This window comes from Prunus dulcis, chromosome 3 (genome assembly GCF_902201215.1).
Source record: "Prunus dulcis chromosome 3, ALMONDv2, whole genome shotgun sequence".
Lineage (NCBI taxonomy): Eukaryota > Viridiplantae > Streptophyta > Magnoliopsida > Rosales > Rosaceae > Prunus > Prunus dulcis.
This window is the reverse complement of record NC_047652.1, coordinates 13861034-13882225: the sequence shown is the minus strand read 5'-3', so window position 1 is coordinate 13882225 and position 21192 is coordinate 13861034. Positions and strand designations below refer to the sequence as shown.

Here is a 21192-nt window from a genome sequence, read left to right as displayed (position 1 = left end):
AACCCTGTAAGACAACCCTTTTGTGGGTTCCGGGGTTGCTTGGATCCTACGGAGCAAATCAAATTTGTAACTTGGACAAACATGGAATAGTGGATACACCTTTTATCCAGCGCAAACCCGCCCATGCTCATATAGATAGATATAAATATTTAATATTCAAATATAGTGGAAAGGTGATCGTTATTGCCGAAGCCTCCATATCATCGGCATAACCGCCCATTTCTGCCACCAAGAAACGTCACTGGGAAAAGATGCTGCTGTGTCCTGTTGCTGTATGCCTCCCTATCTTCTTTCAAAGCCTCTGTTTGGTTCCTCAGATTCCGCAGGAAAACAAAAGAAAAAACAAAGATAGATTGTGTTGAGAAAGAAAGAAAGAATCATGAAGACGATGGGTGAGATTCTGAGTGCCTACTGCTCGGATGATTTCGATATGCAGCTGATAGGGAAGTTCTTGAGTTTTGCTTCAAGAGGTGACAGAGTTGGACTGAACCAGATGTTGATCAAAGGCATATCTCCTGATGTGCAAGACTATGACAACAGGACTGCTCTGCATCTCGCCGCAAGCGAGGGTCACACTCCCATTGTCGAGCTTCTTTTGTGCTACAAGGCCAATGTTAATCTCAAAGATCGATGGAAACGGACTGTAAGAACAACCAATAACTCATGTCACATTTAACTTCTCATTTGCTTTATATACCTAGACATTCTTTTCTTAATTAGCATACCTATATCGATTTTGACCGCTTAACTTGAAGTAGCTATAACTCTTTATCTCTTTATTTGGTCACATATCAAGAATATAGCATGTGATTACAAGTCCTTCAAAATGGATATTATGCTTGTCCAAAATTCATCATATGCTTAAGGATTTTGGAGCATGCAGCAAGTTTGGCTCTTGTGCTTGCCAAATTTCATCTCTAGCTCCACAAATTTAGATAGTGTCTGCAAAAAGTACCATAATTGGTTGAAATTATATGATCTTTGAGAAATCCCAGTAAATTTATATTGCTAAATGTCATTGGCAATTGTTTCCATACATCTGCTTTCCATGCTGGACATGTCTTGTCCAGGTGTTAATTGATTGGACTGACTTATCAGAAGAAAATAAATCATGTGTCAATAAAATCTGTCATGCTTTCTGCTGTATGTCAATCCAAAATGTCTGAGTGGTCTATATACATTATTACTCTGGTTCGTAAAGTTTACCTCATAATTGTAACTATATATACATAAATTTTTTAAACTGCTTTAATGGTTTACACTTTTAGTGATATCTTTCTGTAAGAGTCAAGATTTCTTCTATTCATAGTTGTTGACTGTTAACGATGCTACAATCTCTCCTCGCCGGTGTTCTTTGAATGACTTGTTAGGTATAATAGCTAATAATTCTACTTTCTTTTTTCCTGATGTGAAGCCCCTGACAGATGCGAGACTCTATGGACATCGAGATATATGCAGGATTCTTGAAGTAAATGGAGGCAATGACCTTACCAATGATCAATTCGTAAGTGAAATATCATTATAGAACACACAGATGTACAGTGAAAAGTCCTTCATGGGTGGAGTAAAGTGACATTTGTAGATATTCTGTTGTTGACTTCTCTTCATGCATTTTTTGCACAGACGGTTCGACATGAGCAAGAAGATTCGAATGATGTGAAGTTTGACATGTCAGAATTAAAAACAGAGCATTCATCAACCATTCAGCAGGTATACCAAAGTAAATGGGAGAGAGAGGCAGAGATCATTTTATGTGTTTAACCTTAAATTGCTTTCATTTACTAACCTGCAAATTTCCTATATATTCAAAGAAAAAAAAAAATCAAAAAATCTCATCTTTTGATGAACTTACAGATAAGGAACTAAGAAATCGAAGCAGGTATCATCTTATATATATGGTTTCTATAACCATTAAAAAAAAATGATTTCTTTAAGAGAAGCAGAATTTTATTATTGTAGACTATGGCATGTGAGATATTCTTACTTCTTCCACAGTGTGTCTACCTAGCAGCTTCTCTATCTGAAATACTCTTGTTTTCTTAATTTTTCAGGGCTCATTCAGTGAATCCGAAAAGGTCAAGTGGCGTGGAACCTGGGTCGTCAAAACTGTTATAAAGAGACACATATGCAATCCTGTAAAAATGTATGCTTGATATGGACTTTTTTTTTGGTCCCTTTCTTGGCCTCTAGGTTTAGTTATTGTTTAAACCAGTAAATTTAGGTTAAAACTTTGGACAGTGTTAGATAACAATAGCTTGCTTCTTCAATCTTGGTACAGGATTCTCTCTGCTAAGGACAACACTCGCCTCCGGGAACTTAGACATCCCAATATTTTGCAATTTCTCGGTTCAATTGTGCAGCAAGAAGAGATGGTTCTGATTACTGAGTATCTACCAAAAGTACATTGTGCTATGTCCCAATCATATGTTCTTATTAGATTTTTGTTAATGGTTCTGTTCCATCTTACATATTTGGAAAATTTTATTTATACTTTCAAATTCTCAAAAAAAATCTTTAAAAAATGTGATCTTTATTGAACAATTAAACTAAGAATGAAATGAAGGTCATCAATGTCAAATATTCTTTTCTGGATCATACATTACCATTCTGTCTGTCTGGAAATGGAGGCTAATTTTGAGAATCTTCGTATCTTTCTTGTTCTTTTTAGTTATCAAAATTTCTACTTTTGTGCTATTCTAGGGTAACCTGGAAGATATTTTGAGGCAGAGAGCTCGACTTGACGTGCATACTGCTCTACGCTATGCACTTGACATTGCTAGGTAACTGATTTTGGTGCTGTTCAGTAATTGGATTTGACATGTGAAGGAGTTCGTATCCCTTCCATGTATCAGAATTATTTCTATGCAATGTTCAATACACATGCGTACTACGAAGCATAATAATATTATTTGTATTGTTAGTATTGGAAATATTTTAACTCCTACTCCTAAAGAGTCTTTCCAAATCATTCTCCTCCTCTCTTAATCACACTGATAATGACTCATATACTTTGTAATTCAGTACTTGCTCTTCAGAATGCTCGTCTTGTAGCGTAGAAGCTTCTAATTCGTACACATGTTTGTGACAAATTTGTTAGAAGTACTTATCATATGAAAAAAGGTGCTTTTAGATTTTGACATGTAAAAGTATTTGCAGGGGAATGAACTATCTTCATGAGCACAAGCCCTGCCCTATAGTTCACAACCATTTGGATACCAGGTAGGCCCTATCCAATAGAGAACATCTCTCTCTCTCTCTCTCTCTCTCTCCCCCTTAGTTTCTGTAAATTCCTAATTCTCTAAACCCTTTTTGAGAATCCAATTTGCAATATTAAAGACAAAAATTAAATAGGTTAATGCCTTCAAAGGGTTATTTGTTCTCTTGGTCTGTTACTATTATTAATCATATATGCTTCAAGAAACCTTCCATCCCATATGATACTGAAACTAATATTGTTTTTTCTACTTCCGAGCAGAAACTTGTTGCAGGATGAAGGCGGACACTTGAAGATCGGCGAGTATTGGGTTCAAATGCTGCATGAGCAAATTAACCCAGATCAAAATGGTTGTACATGAACATCAAATTCCTTTTGACTTGGTTTTGAAAATCTCTGTTGTCCTTCTAATCAATTTCTTTTCACAGGGAAAAGAAGTGGCAATCCTGGTAACAGCACCAATCTATTAGATGGCACCAAGAAAGATATTCGTACATTTGGATTCATATATTATCAGGTACATGTTTTTGTTTGGATTTGGTAATTTACTTGACATGACATTCTTTTGAAGCTGTTTGCAGTAAAATCTTCCCGTAATCCAAACAAATCCATACCTCAGTAGTTAAGTTGCACGGGCCATATTGACAACTGCCTTACATCCATGTAACTTGTAGAATTTTTAATAAGTTGAAGTACGTTGGGAATTCATCTTGAGAGTGTGTTATTTGATATACAATGTTTTGTCCATTTCATATCTGTTCAAATTTTTGAGGCAACTGGTAGTTTAGGTTTTCTCAAAGCAATTGTAACATCATTTTAAGTTTGATGTAATCTACAGATGCTAGAAGGAAATCACTTCATGACCAACACGAACTCTGACTTCATCCATCAGGAACCGGATGATTTTAAGCCGAAATTCCACTTAAGTCGATGTTCATACAGAATTCAACAGTAAGTGTGGAATTCTTCTGATCTATTCCATCTTACTTTATTCTTATGAAAAATATAATTTGTAGTTCAATTTTTTAAAAGGGTGTGAAGCAGCAGTTTTGCTGCATTCTGTCATTTTAAACTAGGATTAAAACCTTACATTTTCATCCAACGTTGGAGATCTGCTGTTTCTCCTTTTCATAGAGAATTCTAGTTTAGGCAGATTGATTGGAAGATTTGCATCAAACATGTTGACAATCCTAAATCATAGGTAACAAAAGTATTTTATCTTGATGATAAATCGTACCTACCGATGTTATTCAAACGGATGCTAATTCTCGTGCTTATTCGATGATTACCATGAGCAGAAAAATTACTTGCTACAACTTTTGACATGTAATGTAAGTGGTTGTATATATTTCCATTATGCAGGTTGATAGAGGGTTGTACAAGTAATGATCCTTCCGAAATACCCACATTTGAAAGTGTCATAGGAACTCTAGAAGAGGAATCAGCGTCTTTAGGGAGACCTGCATGCCCAGTTATTTGTTGAGTGCATTTTTAGGGTGTGGACTGACGGAAGGACAAGAAATGCACCAAATCGATACGACTTTAGTTTGTCATGGACAAGCCTTTGTAATTTGAATTTATGAGAGATAGTAGTAATATTGTCTTGTGATATTGAATATTATGTGTGAGTTTGATTGATGCTATAATTTGTTTGAAGGGTTCACTGGAAATACTTTGCATTTAGCTTCTTGCTTTGTAAAATGAGTAATTTCTTTTTGGCTTTAATTTTTATTTATTTTTATACAAACGATGTGGTGACTTAAGAGGTGGTGGTGGATTCACCAACTACCCTCTGATGCCTAAGTCAGTTTTTTTCCTCATATGAGGTAGTTCAAAAGTATTCTACTCAGTTATGGAGGAGATTTAGATTACCTTTTTCAGGTGAAAAGTACTCCCTTTTATATGGGGAAGATGAGACCTTTTGGTTGTACTTTTCCGATGTGGGTCTTAGGAGTTGATACTATCGACATATAAAGTGTTTAAATGAGGTGTGGTTAAGATATTTCAAATGCAGTTTTGCTCATGAATTTGCGATAATGCTAGTCTATTATCATGATTGTTGTCTTTGTTGAAGTTTTTTGGCTCACCAATAATTGTTGCAAGGGAAGAAGAAAACGAGGTTTTTTATCCTATTTTTAATGGGCTTAGTTTTCTATTCGTTTAGGATTTTGTTTCCTATTCCTAGTAAACTTGTAACCCAAGTTAGAGAAGTCATGTTAGAGAACTCAGGAGAGAGAGATCTAATATGTGGCTGAAAGTGAAAGTGTAATATTCAGAAGGAAAAAGAAAAGGGTGCAAATGTAATTAACCCACGTTGAAAAACAACTGAAACTTCCTGCCTGTAATAAGTTTTGTAATACACACGCCACTTTTCTACAATATTAATATATATCTCCTCCCTTTGCTAAAATTTATAAAAGAGATCAGCTTAGTCAAAATTACATAAATAACCCTTCTGTGCTATGATCACCTGGAGCAAACAGAAACAGGCTCTTCTGCTATAGTCTCCAACAATGGCTTCTTTGACCTACACATAGACACCCTGTGCATGAACTCAGGCGCCGAGAAATCTTCAATATCATCCAAATTCAACTTCGGCTTCGCGGCCTCATGTTCAAGATTTTCCCGCCAATTCTCCATCCTTTTATTATCCTCCTCCTCCTCCCCATCATCATCATCAGCAAGTTCCCCGGACTGATCCTCAGCCGGCTGCACCCTCATGTTTCTGCCCGAAAGACGCTTGGCTGCCGAGCTGGCGGTGAGGAACAAGGCGCCCATGTCGGCTGGCGTCACGGTAGAGTTGAGCCTCTTCATGGGGAACATGACGTACACTTCACCAATCTCCAAGTCTTCATCAGCATTGAGAGCTGAAAATCTTCTTCCAATATGGAGAGACTTTGTGTTTACCAGGAAGAAGTTTGGGGTCTCAAGCATGAGCTCTGCAGCTTTCATTGGTACATAGAATTGCTTGATTTCGCCGGTCGGGACGATGACTTTGGTGGCTGCTTTGCTGTTCTTGGCTATTTGGGTTGATAGGGTGCAAGAAACGTAGTTGCCCATGTCTTGAGGGGAGAGAGAGAGAGAGAGAGAGAGAGAATGGGTTTCTGCTATGATGAGTTTTGGTTTGAGGAGATGAAAGCCTTTTGAGGACTGACTGAGTCGAGGAATTGTGGGAGTTGAATTTTATAAGGGAATGTATGAAGAGGTCTCTCATCTGAACTAGAAATGGGATTAGAAGATTCTAAAATAATAAAGAAAATAGAAAGAAAAAAATAATATTTGAGAGAGAGAGAGAGAGAGAGAGAGAGAGAGAGAGAGAGAGCCAGTTGTATGTGCGGTTGACATTGTTGGTATAGTCCGCGTTGGGCCAAAAAATGTAGAAAAAAGAAAATGAGAAAATGTAGTGGAAGGTACGCTACTACATTTCCGGTTGTTTTTTTATTAGTTAGTTAATCATGAAAAGCTATATGCTTATGTCAAACATGATTGATTCAGTTGATAAGGTACCACTTGTATTGTGTGTAGTTTTATCAGCGTTCGAGTTCCGCAGCTAATAATTCTAGTTGGTGCACAATTTGTAATTTTCTATGTAAATTCATATCGGTAACAGCTGACAGTTGGATACCACGCGTAAATCTTTCCGATTCGAATTGTAGATGTATCATAACGTTGGTAGTGAGAGTCGCTAATTTTCCACCTAATTTTTTTTCCCATAAAAAAATAAAGCTATATGCTTATAATGTGATTAATGAACAAATATACTCTGTTAAATAACGTGTGGGACCCCCTCTTCATTTGTCTTTGACTTCCTCTTCTTTCTTTTTCTTTTTCTTTTTTTTTTTTTTTTTTTTTTTTTGAGATGGGATTAAGAGCTTATCTACAACTACTTCAATTTTATGATTCTATGTCCTTAAATCATCAAATTTTAGTCACTAAAATGTGTCAATGTACATGTGAGCTTCGTACAAGTTAAAAATGGATTTAGAGTGAATTCAGACTTGACATAAAGAAATATTGCAATATTATAAACAACAGTTGATGAGTAGTCATTATTAGAAATATATAACTGAATTATTGATAAACAAATTTGATGAGTGTAGGAGTAATTTGTATAATTACATGACTGTTTGTTATTGTTTTTGAAGGAGGCATTTTTGCTCATAAGCTCTTTTATTAGAAAATTGTCGAGTTTTTGTTAAAAATTTAAATGCTTTTCAAAAAAACACTTGAAAGTACTTCCTCAAAAAGTGTTTTTACGACTTATAAACACTTTCAAATTCTTCGACCGAACGTAGTCAGAAGCATTTTTACTTGTTAAAAAACACTTTTAGCTTTTCTAGAAGCATTCACAACCATGCAAATCTATATATCTTCCATGAATTTTTATTTTATTTTTTTAATTTATATCTCTTCCTTGATTGATGGATGATTCAATGAGATAATATGAATGTGACATGAACCTTTGAATGTGCAATATACAAAAACGATATGCATGAGTCAATAGTAGGGTTGCGTGACAAATCTGGTTTTAAATTTTTCTCTCTCTCTTTCTGCCGGTGGCGGTTGAACGAGTCCGTGGTGATGAAGACTCAAAGAAGAAATCGAACAAAAGGAGGGTAGGCAGCTCATCACATTCATACATTCATTTCATATGCTGCTGCTGCTGCGTCACGGGATCGTTGGTGTCACATTTCCAAAAGTATCTTTCGCATAATTTTCCCTCTCTCTCTCTCTCTCTCTCTCTCTCTCTCTCTCTCTCTCTCACATTAATTCTTACTATATTCTATATAATAATATTAGAGACATTTTTATTTATTTATTTATTCTGAATTGGTTGACAAAGTAGTAATTATTTATTTAAAATAGCTACTTTCCATCTCATAAAACCACCTCTCCTCTTATTGGACTACATCTCATTTTTGCTTGAACCTTTTGTGCACTCCACTGGCAGTTTGTGGAATACATATCTGTTTTTGTGTGTGTGTATGTATGCCTTCAAAATAAAAGCATAAACTCCGTACTCTTTTTGCTGCTAGATTCCCTGTTTCTTTAAAATATATTTATTTTTTGTCCCTTACGCCACCCAAAATCAATGACGGAGTCAGAAATTCTATTAAGGAGGGTCAACTTTAAATAGGTTTATAATTACATTAAACTTAGTTTTTATAAGAAAATTTATTTAAGAATTCATTATAATGATTAAATTTCAATATTACAAATTTAATATCTTAGTAAGTATAATCCAAATTCTAGCAACCTAAAAATAATGAAGGACTATCAAAAGTTGATTTTAGATAGAATGAGAAAATCAAATAAAACCCATGGCACACGCATATAAATGACATATGAAGACATGCAAACAAATATAAATCATATTCATGTTTATTGTGGACAATGTACATTTGCGAGAAGGGTCAACAGTAAATATAGCTATAAAACAACTTGAATAACATACATAAATATAAGGTTTTCAAAATGTTGAGAAGGGTCAAATGACCCTTGTGGGCCTTGATTGGCTCTGCCAATGCCCAAAATTTTAATTTGATTTTAGTTTTTTTTTGTCATGTAACATGTTTACTTACCAAAAGTTGGTATGAGAAGAAATAGAATTATTCCAATTTCTCTTGGCCTCATGTTTACCAACTTAAAATCAACATAGAGCAATACCCTCAAAGCCAGGAGCTGAATCAACTAGGGGAGCTAATTGATCCAATTCCAATTTCTTACTTCCCCTATTACTACGTTCCGGCTTTTCTTACTTCCTTCGTTCCAAGTACATAAACATGCCATTAATGATTTCTGTTTTTGTCAATGCGATTAATGATTTCGGTTTAATCCTTTAAACTTTTTTTTTTCCAGTTAAAACAATGTGGCCAATCAGTCCACCATATTCACATACCTAAATCAACCCAAGAATCTGATCTATTGGGAAATACAAACCTAAATCAAGTGGATCCATTGGGGGATTCAGTAATAGGCACAAGATTGACGTACTGAATAGGTAAATGTATGCCAGAGACAGCATGAACTTTATTACTTTGTTTTGTGTTTGTTGGCAGAAAGTAAAGAATCTCACATCTGTCACAAAATTCATAAATGGCATTTCAAAATCTCATTACATCAGAACCTGCAAACATCAGGCAACAAAAATACCTCATTTCGACATTACTATAACTACCTCTAGCGAGTGCAAAGAACGCATGCTGTTTGTATGATCTCAGAGCATCAGAATCTGCAAAAATCAACAGGCACAACCCTGATTCATCTCTGGAGCTGTTTGGAACTAAACTCCACTTTTCTGTGGATGGAAGGGCAGCATTTCCTCAAATAGCCTGAGCCAAGTTTTCCGATGCACTGGATGCTTCCAGCCTGCAAGTATGTAATGTCAGTAACACTCAATCATCAGATGCGGCCTTTTTGTTGCAGACTTTTACCTTAGGCAGCAAATAAAAGGAACTCATATAGACCAAAAATAATTAGTAAACAGCATATAGACTATACAACTGTATACATCGACCAAGCTTAGAGTCAATCAACCATAAATGCAGCCTAATAAATATCAATAGTCGCTAGATTAACTAAGGTGTAGTTCCAGGAAAGCAAGCATCCATAAACATATTTCATTCCACCCTGGACATCGATTACATTGGACCAAAGAATGGTTTCTTGCATCTTTCTAAATATATTCTCTTTAATGCCGAACAGGACTATAAATTCCATTACGTGGCGAAAGGATAGAATAATATAAGAATTGTATAGGTGTTATGCATTGCGAGATAGCAGTAAAGTTCATTAAATAGAGGTAGAGGGCTTGAGGTGGCAAGGCTGGATGAATGATGATAATCCAACCAGAGTCACTTGCAGGATAACCTTGGCTCAATACCCACAGACAAGCATAGTCGGTGACATTATACAAGTCAATGTCTTTAATATGCACAAAGGAAATAGGGCCCTTTCAGCTCCCACCAAGGCATTTTCTATAATGACACAGTTAAGCCAATTTACATTTTCTATTTAGTGGGATAGAACACCAACAGGTGAGAACTTCTGATAATTTTCAGGATGCAAGTGCACCATAGAATAATTGTTGTGCACACCCATATTGATGCAGTTGTTAAAGGATGAAAGCAATATAACATAGTATAGTTCTCATAAGTTATCAGTAGGTAAACAACAATTATGATGATAATAACAGCAATCATGATTCGTGATCGTCATCCAAATGTGAGAGATATCCCAGTGGAAAAGTAATCATTAGAGTCGGTGTTTCAGATAAGTAGATAAAATGCAGTACAATAACATAAAGAAAGACATAAAATCGATAATAAGATAGATTAATATTGTTGTATGGATCTAGGAACCAATCAATTATGTAACTAGTATAGCACTGTAAAAATCATACTTAGACAAGAAAAGCATAAAGAATAAGCAATGGGTTTCTACCTTTGAATTCCTTCTCCCACTTCCATCCTGAAAAAGCTCTCAATCTTCACAGGTGATCCCACTTCCGTAGATAGATTCTCTAATAGTTTCTGTAGAATAGTTTGTAAAACACTAGTCAGCAAGTGCACCATATCGCTTGTATATGCATGTATCATTTTACCAAGGTCAAACCAACTAATATACTAAAAGCACGTCATACTAACTAATAAACCTAACAGTTACCGCACTCTAATTGCAATGTCAAAATATATTGAATGTGTGACCAAAATAGTCTTGATTCCTCTATAAGGGAGCGTGAAGTTCAACCCACAGAAATGAAGAAATTTCGGGTGGGGAAAGGCCACTAACCTGGTCTAACCTACCACCACTTTTTAGTATGTGTGCACACATGAATGAAGTATTTATATATTTATGCATGGATTCATGCATTAGGCATGAAAGATAATGAACGATAACAGTTTATTCATCGTATTTATAAAAATGATGTAGTATGCATGGATTACATACAATACATGGACCCATGCATTTTTGTATATACGCTTATAAATATGACAGTTAAAAATCCATGTATTAACATGAATTCACATATTTGACAGGCACGAATTCTCATTAAGATAGTATCCATCCACACACCAAAAAAAAAGTCTTTTTTTCCATATGAACATGGCCATCACAAGGAAGCCACTAACATTGAAACGGAGAAGTAGAATTATCTGCTGATCCTATGCTTATGTCCAAAACAACATTGAAGGCTGAAAATTTTGGGTTTAGAGTTTAACATTTCTGATTTCTCTTAGAAAGATTAAATGAAGTATAAAACAATAGTCTTAGACATAAGCCCAAGATTGACACCAAAAAGCTCAATAAAGGATCTAGGCTAAAAATGCACTGGGGGACAACGAAATTCTGGATAACAAATTTTATCTTCTCATTGAAATTCTTTAGAGTAGATCTTAGAGAAATTTAAATAAATTATAAAACATTACAACATTTGCGCACCTTTACAGTTAGGGTGTCGTCCATAATAAACTTCTGCTCCATAAGAACAACTTCCTCATAGTATTTACGCAAGCGACCTTCTACAATTTTATCTATGGCCATCTGAGACTTACCCGTACTTTCAGCCTGAAATCAAAATGGAACGAAAGTTATTATTACAGGCAGATAGGTGGTGACTACAAGCAGTAAATGGTGTAAAACACTTGCACGAAGATAGTCTATTTCTTTTCTCCATATAAAACAAATAACCGGGATCAATCAGCATAATCATTGCCAGAACATCACCATAAACGAGGAATGAGGAGCTGAACTGTGAAATAAAATTAAAAAGCATGCATGTTGATGTCCACAAATCTCTATATCTAATAAACGAAGAATGAGGAGCTGAACTGTGAAGTACAATTAAAAAGCATGCATGTTGATGTCCACAAATCTCTATATCTAATAACCATTTGAGGCTTCCTATTTAGCCAATGATGAAATACAAAGAAAACAAACAAGGAAAAAATAAAAAGTAAAAGAATCAACAATCCACAATGGCTCGTTTAATTAGAATCCTACATAGTGTCATAAACACTTGATTAAAGCATGTAACTAGATGAATTTCAATTTGCTTCACAGATCACAATTTGTTTCATGTTTATAACAGAGCCAAGGGACAACCATTAAAGAAAACATGATATTACCAAGTACCTGAGACTTAAGAATTTCACGTTCACTCTCTAATACATCAGAAGAAACAAGTTCCTTTGTTAAGAACAAGGGCTTCGCTGCCACTACATGCATTGCCAATTGCGAACCAACGCGCTGGATAGCATCCAATTGAGAATTTTTGTCCTCTACTGAAAGAGATAAAATTCCAGCAATACGACCTAAACCTGTAATTAGATAAAACAGAGAATGATGAAGACTAAATGAAAATATTCTTTTCAACTCAGATATTTAGTCCTGCAGGAGCTGCAGTGGTTGTGACTTTGCAATGCAACTTAACATCAAGGTAGTATCCAACAAGAGCAGAACATAATGCATTTAAAATGAGTATTTTTGTGCGCCTATGTTTGGATGCAAAAAGACTATCTCCAGTTAAAGAGGAAAGAAGCGGTTCAAGTTATATTTACCTGGTTGGGGACTTGTATGGAGGTAGGTAGAAACAACACCGTGTGAAGTTGTAGACATCACAATACCCCTTCTAAGTTTAACATTTTCCCCCATCACTGCAGCTACTTCTGTAATTGCATTCTGAACAGTTATTTCTCCACTAACTTTTGGATGTTCAAGATTTAACTTCAAGTCCTGGCAGGGATTCAATGAATTTAATACAACTCCTCAAGAAACCAAATTCCAATTAAAGTTCAGGAGGGTCTTGGAAATTAATTAAATTCAATAAATACGCTTACTACTAGTTCACAAATATAAAAAACTTGCAACAAATCATTAACATCTCTGAGTTTTAATAATTTCAACTCAAAACACACATAAGAGTACATTACTAATATCTACTTCTTAATAAGACTTTAGACTAAAGCTAGCAATCACCATATTCCAACTTTATGGACAACTATTCTGGTGTCAGCTTTCTTTTTCATTCTTTCGTTTTTGTGATAAGAGACAAACTTTTATTCAACACAACAAAAAATAAGATACATCGAGCGGTGGAGAAGGAATCCACCAGAAACAGAAATTATATGATATCTGTGTAGTCCATTGCAACTACCAATGCATGTAAAAGTCATTGTCAGCTGCCAAATATGGTCATAATTCAAGTTACTTTAATCATTATAGATTTTACTAACTAAAGTTAAAGATTAATTCATGGTAAATTCTTGAAAAATATTTAACTTCTTGGTGAAAGAGCAATCATAATAATGTAGACTAGGAAATTGCATGTTGCTTCTAAATTAAATATATGAAAACAATAACACTACAGAAACAAAGGAATGCATAAGCTTACCTCCAAATCCTCAGAGGGAACATGGAAGACCCCAGAACTGAGTTGAGAAGAGCTTTCAACTAGCAAAGCTTGCTTTGCCAAAGCTAAGGCCTATAAGAAGAACAAAATAGATAAAGTGGCTGCAGAATCTAACAAAATTACTATATTCAACATAAAAGACAATACAATAAAGGGTGAATGTCTAACAGATAAAAACTTTTGGAAATTAAATTATTCTTATAAAAATAAAAACCATTGATGAGACCGGTTCTAAATACCAATAACAACCGTATGGTTACAATAACACCTAATCAAATGGAACTCCAAATGGAGGAACCATATCAATCACACTAACCAAGTGCTGAAAGATATCATTTCGAGCAACAAAGTCAGTCTCGCAGTTAAGTTCAATGACAGCAGCCTTGCTCTCGTTATGGGCCAATGCCAGCAAACCCTCAGCAGCCATTCGAGATGACTTTTTCGACGCCAAAACCTTCCCTCTTCTCCTCAATTCCTTCTGTGCAGCCTCTGCATTTCATTCAAGAAACCAAATTTTTACAAGGGCAAAGACACAAATAAGTAATCTAAATTAGAACAAATAAAATGGAGAGAAGGGGTTTTAACCAATGTCCCAATTGCTATCAATGAGAGCAGCCTTGACGTCTTTGATTGGAGCACTGGTTCTCTCCCTCAGTTGTTTTATAAGGCTCATTTGGTCAGAAGAAGAAGAAGAAGAAGTTCCCACGCTAAACCTTCTTAGAAAAAGAGCAGACCCACATTGGGTATTGGCAAATTTGAGAGGAATTGAGGTTGGGATCTCTGTGGTTTGAGCAAATGAAGATCTTCTACTTGAAACCCAGGTTGAAAAACCACGTCCATTGGCAGCAGCAGAAGCAGTACAAGTACTTGAAGAACTATAACTAGTGTTAAGCAACCTGTTATACAGGAATGAGCCAAGAGAGCGATGTGCACCTCCACGAAATGCCATGCCAATATATCCTTATCCCCTCTCTCTCTCTCTCTCTCTCTCTCTCCAATCTATTACGTAAAATTCAATCAGAAAAGTGCTCTATTAAAATCGCATACAATGATACAAGTAAAGAATAAAGATACTCATTTTCTGCGAAATTTTCAATGAGTTTTCTGAGGAAACAAAAATGGATGGTTTTTTATTGTGAAAATAACTTGAGAATTGAAGCAAGAACTGACCTGACTGATAAAAGAGGTAGAGAAGGATCAAACTCTGCTGCTACTGTAAGAACTGCGCTTCGAAAATGGTCAGACAAAACCGTTTGATGAAAGTCTCTAAGAGTTCAATGCAGTTCAGAAAACAGATTCAGTGGATACACAAACAGAGCAATACAATTCGAATTCAATCATATACAAAAAACAGATTCCATTTCTATTTGTTTCCATCAATCATATTACAAATATAACCCAGAAAATCCACAAAAGCACAGAATATAATCATCACCTGAAATTGCCCAAACAAAAGTCATGAAATAAAACCCAAACAGAACTGAAAACTGAGAACGAGTCGACGAGTTTACCTGAGAATGTGGTCGGGGGCAGCGGCGCACGATGATTCACCTGAAGTTTCGAGACTGGCCTTGTGGGTTAGTCTAGTATTTACTAATTAATACCCATCGGAGGTGAAATCGTTACTAGATGGAGAGTGGTGAAAAGAAAAGGTTTTATGTCCACCTCCTTTTCGCTTTCGGGATTACTTAGGTAGCGTTTGGGCGTGATTAAATTTTTAAAAAAGCAGCTTTAAAAAAAATTACCAAAACTAAGGTGTTTGGTAAACATCAAGAATCAGCTTTTTTAAAAAATTGCGGTCAGTGACCGCTGTTTTTCCAAAGCAGGGAGAAGGCAGCTTTCAAAAGCTGCTTTAAAAAAAATTTAACCGGTGGTTTTAATGAAATTTTTTGGCTTTCCCATAATGCCCTCACTTATTTTTCAAATGGACAGTCATTGTCCCTCCAATTACACAACTCCCATCTGCACTCCTCGAATCAAACTGCATAGAGAAAGGAGAAGAAGATAAAATTTTCGGAAAAAAAAAAAAAAAGTGCAGAGAGAAAGGAGAAGAAGAAGCCCCATCAAATCAAAGAAGAATCCATACTCAAGCGAAGAAGAAGCCCCTACAACCTTGAAGAATAGTTCAAAATCTAAGATTTGAGAGCAAGAGAAAAACAGAGAAGTGAATAACTCTGTAAACATATAAATTATAAAATAAACGATAAAGCAAACCTTACCTTCAATGACTTTACCAACTACCAAACCATGCAACCACAAAAGATCCAAATCCCAGCTTCCCTCCCCACTCCGTCATGTCCAGCCAAAGAAAATCAAACCCCAAGCTTCCCACCAAAATAAAATCCAATCTTACAATCCCACTCACATACATAGAGCAAAGGACCATGAACTCAAACAATCTGGGTTTGGATTGAGTTTTTTGTTTTAAAATTCTTGATCTGAGTTTTTTTTATTGTTCGGTGTTTTGAGGCGATGGAGAAGAGAATAGGAGAGAGAGAGAGAGAGAGAGAGAGAGATGATGGGTTTGTTTGTTTTTAATTTTAATTTTGTATATATATTTTATTAATATAAAAATATTTTTAGATTAAATTTTTTGATAAAAAAGTGTAAATTAAAAAAAGACAAAAATTTATGTTGTAAAGTTGGTTTTTTTTTTTTTAAAGAAGAAAAAGAATGAAGAAAAAAATAAACAGTTTCATATTCATGTCCTTTTTTGTCATTATACACACTAAAAGCACTTCTGATAAAAATTTATCAAACACTTTGACTACTCACAGCAATTTTTCAAATACAATTTATCAAACGCCTAGCTGTTTTTTTTTTTCACAGCTGATTATTATCGCAACACAGCAAAAGTAATTTTTTTTAAAAGCACAGCAATGCCAAACTAGACTGGTGCCCGAAAATATGAATTTCATGACATATTTACTTATCAATAATAGGAAAGGGAAATCGGATAAACAACTTTCTCTAGTTAATTCCAATTCTGATTTTGAGGGTATTCAATTACGGAATTTATCGTCTAACTGATATAATCTTTTTATATATTATGTGTTAGTAAATACAGAAGAAACTTGAAAATTAAAATTATTATCATACTCATATATTAGTAAACACATGAGAAGCTGAAATTAGAATCATTCCAATACACATTACTATAAGTAAACATGTCATCAATATTTTAGTATTCGATGCATCGGTATTCAACAAATTCAACTTTCAAAATTTGATTAGAGTAACTATTTTCTCCTATTACTAAAGCATACATATAGTCATCTAAGACCATCTCAAGACATAGTGTCCCAAACCCAAATTTTAGGACCCTAAGGCCATCTCCAACCCAAGGACTTAAACTCAAAATATTGCCCAAAATTTCTCCCAACCCAAGAAAATTAAGGATTCAAAATTTGGGAAAACTCAAATTTGGACCCAAATAGGGATCCAAGTATTGCCTGGACCCAACACTATTCAATGAAGCCCACTGAACATCTCAAACAAGCCCATGTGCAAAAATTCTGACGTGGGGCCTTCCTCCAAAATTGCAGCTTTCTTTTTGTCTTCATGCCAATATACCATTATCCTCTCTCTCTCTCTCTCTCTCTCTCTCTCTCTCTCTCTCTCTCTCTCTCTCTCTCTCCAATCTAATATGTAAAATTCAATCAGAAAAGTGCCTATTAAAATCTCATACAATGATACAATGTAAAGAATAAAGATACTCATTTTCTGTGAAATTTTCCATGAGTTTTCTGAAGAAACAAAAATGGATAGTTTCTGATTGTGAAAATAACTTGAGGATTGAAGTGAGAACTGACCTGACTAATAAAAGAGGTAGAGAAGGATCGAACTCTGCTGCTATTGTAAGAACTGCGCTTCGAAAATGGTTAGACAAAACCGTTTGATGAAAGTCTCTACGCTTTACTCGGTGGGTTTAGGTATTCGAATAGATTTGATAATGGGTCGGGTTTTGACCCGAACTCAATTCAATCTTCCAAATCCGTCTCCTCGTTTTTTGGGGCTTTTTTCCCTTGACAAAAACTACATTCAATTGAATAAATAATCAAACATGTGGGGGAAATTACAATTAAGAGAATAATTCTTTATTTTCTCTTCCAAGAAGCACGTAGCCAATTAGTTTGACGCGACGATATCTCAATCTCCTCAAGTAAATTCAAGTCCAATGTGGTTTGACAAAGCCCATAAATCGATGCAACAGTACATCTCTTGACATGTTTCCCCCAAGATACAACAACCCAATTAAAATGTATAGGAACTCCAAAAGTCGTGAGATTATATGAGGAATAAGAAGATACGAGATAATAATGAGGGATGATTGAAATGGTGGAGAATGTGGTGTTATTTATAGGCTCGTATCATAACCCCTAAATTAATAGGGTGGAAACCCCAAAAGTCAAAAGTCTCAAAATTAATAGAACGTTACATAAGTTATAAGAATGTAAAAGCATAGAGACTCCATAATAATGTTCCACTAAATAAGCCACCATAACTCTCAAGCATTTTCTAACCAAAAGAACATTGTGAGTTTGATGAGAAGAAAAAAGGCTTTAAAGTTTATGAAGATAATCAAATAGCAAATCCACATACAATTTTCATAAATTTTTGTTGGGACAATCTTTGAAGGAGAACCTAAAAGATGAATGATTTCCAAGTCAATAATGCTAGGGATACCAAATTTTGTGGACATGTGACAAATGAAGTGTCATGTTATGTCAATGATGTCAATTATTTTATTACGTTCTTAAACCTTTGATCTCCTTCGTCTTCTTTCCTCCCCAACCATTTACCGAAAAACTTTTCCAGATATTGAACCTAAGAATTAAGAAACAAATCTAGAAAATACGTTGACAATTATTTACGCACCTCAATCAATTAACACTACACAACCATACACAAAATCCAAATTAAGATAAACAAAATTGTTGAGTTGCATCAGTTACCTTTACAAGAATCACAACACACAAACACAATATTATTATTATTTTTTAAATTCCTAATGGAGAAGTGGCTTTGATCATACACTATCATAAAATCAAGCTATTGGGAATAATTTTTATTAGGTCATCAAGACCATGAAGGAAGTTGAGATTTCACCCCAAAACCAATAGGTAATGAGGAGAGTAGCTCAACTCCTTATAAGCCCATACTAGGTCCCTTAACTTTTCAACAACACGACCTCGCAACTGTGGTGTACTTTCAAGCCTAACACTCGTGAACCCCTGATTTTATTTTGTATTTTTAGTTGGTGTCATTTGTGTGAAAAAATAACTAAATAAATTTGGGGTTCAATGTCATGAAAGTTTGTGAATTTTTTGAAATTAAGTTGAATTTTATAGCTCGTGGGCAGCTCCACCTACCTTTAACCTCACGATCTTTACAAATCACGGGGCGGGTGTACCACACCATCCCCTTGTATCTTGACGTTGTCCATCCACCGCTGAGAAACTCATGGTCGGCCCTTCCTCCCTTTAATCGTTACGTCTTTTTTATCGTCCCCAAAGATCCCCAAACAAAGGTCTTGGCCGATCTTGCCCTGTATGTCCAGAATTTGTATCCTTCAAATCTTTGGTTCCGAGGTCGAGTCGATGTAGCCGCTAATGTATTGGTTGAGGCTTTTGATTGGGTTTTTCCACAAGCTATTAAACCTCTATTAATGATGCTGCTGAGGTTTTTGATCGATGAAGAGAATGTGGTTTTCTTATGCAGCTTCATCAAAACCAAGATTTCTATGGCCTTTGACTTCACATTCTGGGTGCTATTTTGGCTTTTCAAGAGAAATAAGGTCTCCTCTCTAGTTTTTCGTTTTTGTTTAAATTACTAATTCCCATGTTCTTGAATTACTAAACCCTAAACCCTCTAAATCTTGATGTTCTTGTAGCTTGATGTGTCTGCACCAAACATGGAAATATTAAGAGGCAATAGGGAGGACGCTAAGTCTAGGTTCTTTCCTCATTCCTATGATCTTCATGTTTTGATATTCTTTATCTATCAAATTACTAAAATGTGCCAGGATGAATATTTTTGAGCAATCAAGTGGCTAGCAGTTCAAGAGGGAATGCAAGGAGCCTTCTAAACTAGAGAGACAATTTACCAATCCTTGGTCACATATTATCTTTTCTCATGGAAAGATAAGGAAAACAGGCATTGACATATCCATGAATTTTTCAAGAAAATGCAATATCTTAAAGGCTAAAAGTTCCAAAAAATAAAAAAATTGCTACAACAATAATTGTAATAGATGACGAATTCTCTATACACTGTCGTCTTATTTTACAATATAATAGTTTGTCATAAAAGCATCGTATAGTAGAGTGTAAAAGTGTTGGAGCAGTTGAGTTTTAAATCCTAAACCCTGTACAAATACAAAGAAAGCTAAAGTTGAAAAAAAAAATATATATAAACATTAGATTAAGGCTTCAAGCCTTGAATTTCCAACATAAGGGATGGTCATCATGGTCCACCGTCCATTTAATTCCAACTTGGTCCTGGCTTCCTCAAGTTTCAAAGCAAAGGCTGCTTTCGGTTTCTTTTCATTTTTCATTTTTTTTTCCTGGCCCCAAAACACTTTGTTTTTGCCATGATTTAAGAAAAGAAACAAATGGACGTGCAACACAGCAAATAAGAGGAAACAAAGGGTCTCTTGGGCATTTTTTTCAAACAGTTGGTGTGCACCTCCAAGGCAGAGCGGAATGGCAATCTCTGGCGACTCCAAACCTTTTTCCATCAAGGGGAGGTACAACTGCACCTTTTTGCACCTCTGCAGGTCCGCCACTGAGAACAGGCACTCTTATTCTTTCCTCGTTACTCCATCAATTTAGTAACCTTTCATTTGGAACTAAAGGTGAAGTTCCGAAACACCCAATTGAATTTTTCTTGTACAAACTATATAGAGTATAAGGCAATGTTGGAAAGCATAAACAGATAAGGGGTAAAGTTAGGTGCTACAAACCTTAACTAGATCATGACACATGATCGTAAAGAAGAAAGGAAGCGTTATGTACAATGGGTTTTACTTCAAGCTACTCATCCCGCTGTTGAGATCACATGCGATTTGAAGGTTAGTGTACCATAATAGTACAACTTTCCTCTAACCTTGTCATCGTCGACTACTAAGGACCTCATGGTCAACCCCACCTCCAACTTTCCTCTAACAGATCACTAGGCAGGTGCATCACATCATCCCCGTGTACCTCGCTGCCATCCACCATTGAGGAACTCATGGAACTCTAAATATGGAGGAACCATATCAGTCACACTAACCAAGTGCTAAAAGATATCATTTCAAGCAACAAAGTCAGTCTCTCAGTTAAGTTCAAACAGCAGCCTTGCTCTCATTCTGGGCCAGTGCCAGCAAACCCTCAGCAGCCATTCGAGATGACTTTTTCGATGCCAAAACCTTCCCTCTTCTCAATTCCTTATGTGCAGCCTCTGCATTTCATTCAAGAAACCAAATTTTTATTAGGAAGGCAAAAACACAAATAAGAAATCTAAAATAGAATGAATAAAATGGAGAGAAAGGGTTTTACCCAATGTCCCAATTGCTATCAATGAG

General features: G+C 35.5%; 3 protein-coding genes across 5 annotated transcripts; 1 reads left to right on the top strand and 2 right to left on the bottom strand.

Annotated features, from left to right (window-relative positions):
- Positions 1-379: 379 nt before the first annotated feature.
- Positions 380-4841, top strand: LOC117623194 (integrin-linked protein kinase 1-like). The gene is made up of 11 exons (XM_034354080.1): positions 380-643; positions 1415-1504; positions 1624-1710; positions 2052-2143; positions 2279-2399; positions 2701-2780; positions 3157-3219; positions 3476-3564; positions 3643-3731; positions 4053-4165; positions 4577-4841. The coding sequence occupies exons 1-11, from the start codon at positions 380-382 to the stop codon at positions 4695-4697; spliced, it is 1209 nt and encodes a 402-aa protein (XP_034209971.1). The 3' UTR covers positions 4698-4841.
- A 687-nt stretch (positions 4842-5528) lies between these two features.
- On the bottom strand, positions 5529-6450 carry LOC117623029. Its single transcript, XM_034353865.1, has one exon. The coding sequence runs from the start codon at positions 6272-6274 to the stop codon at positions 5681-5683; it is 594 nt and encodes a 197-aa protein (XP_034209756.1). The 5' UTR covers positions 6275-6450; the 3' UTR covers positions 5529-5680.
- A 2749-nt stretch (positions 6451-9199) lies between these two features.
- Positions 9200-16092, bottom strand: LOC117622801 (elongation factor Ts, mitochondrial). 3 transcript variants are annotated; one of them, XM_034353575.1, is made up of 12 exons: positions 15845-16092; positions 15712-15757; positions 15137-15606; positions 14796-14891; positions 14211-14624; positions 13942-14114; positions 13608-13697; positions 12775-12949; positions 12350-12534; positions 11657-11782; positions 10658-10746; positions 9200-9583 (listed from the first exon to the last, which is right to left on the bottom strand). In XM_034353575.1, exons 5-12 carry the CDS (start codon positions 14572-14574, stop codon positions 9538-9540), a joined length of 1248 nt encoding a protein of 415 aa, XP_034209466.1. In that variant the 5' UTR covers positions 14575-14624; positions 14796-14891; positions 15137-15606; positions 15712-15757; positions 15845-16092; the 3' UTR covers positions 9200-9537. The 3 variants fall into 3 exon arrangements, with proteins under 3 accessions (XP_034209466.1, XP_034209465.1, XP_034209467.1); XM_034353574.1 differs by lacking the exon at positions 15712-15757; XM_034353576.1 differs by lacking the exon at positions 15712-15757 and having other exon boundaries at positions 14796-14847.
- Between the last annotated feature and the right edge of the window lie 5100 nt (positions 16093-21192).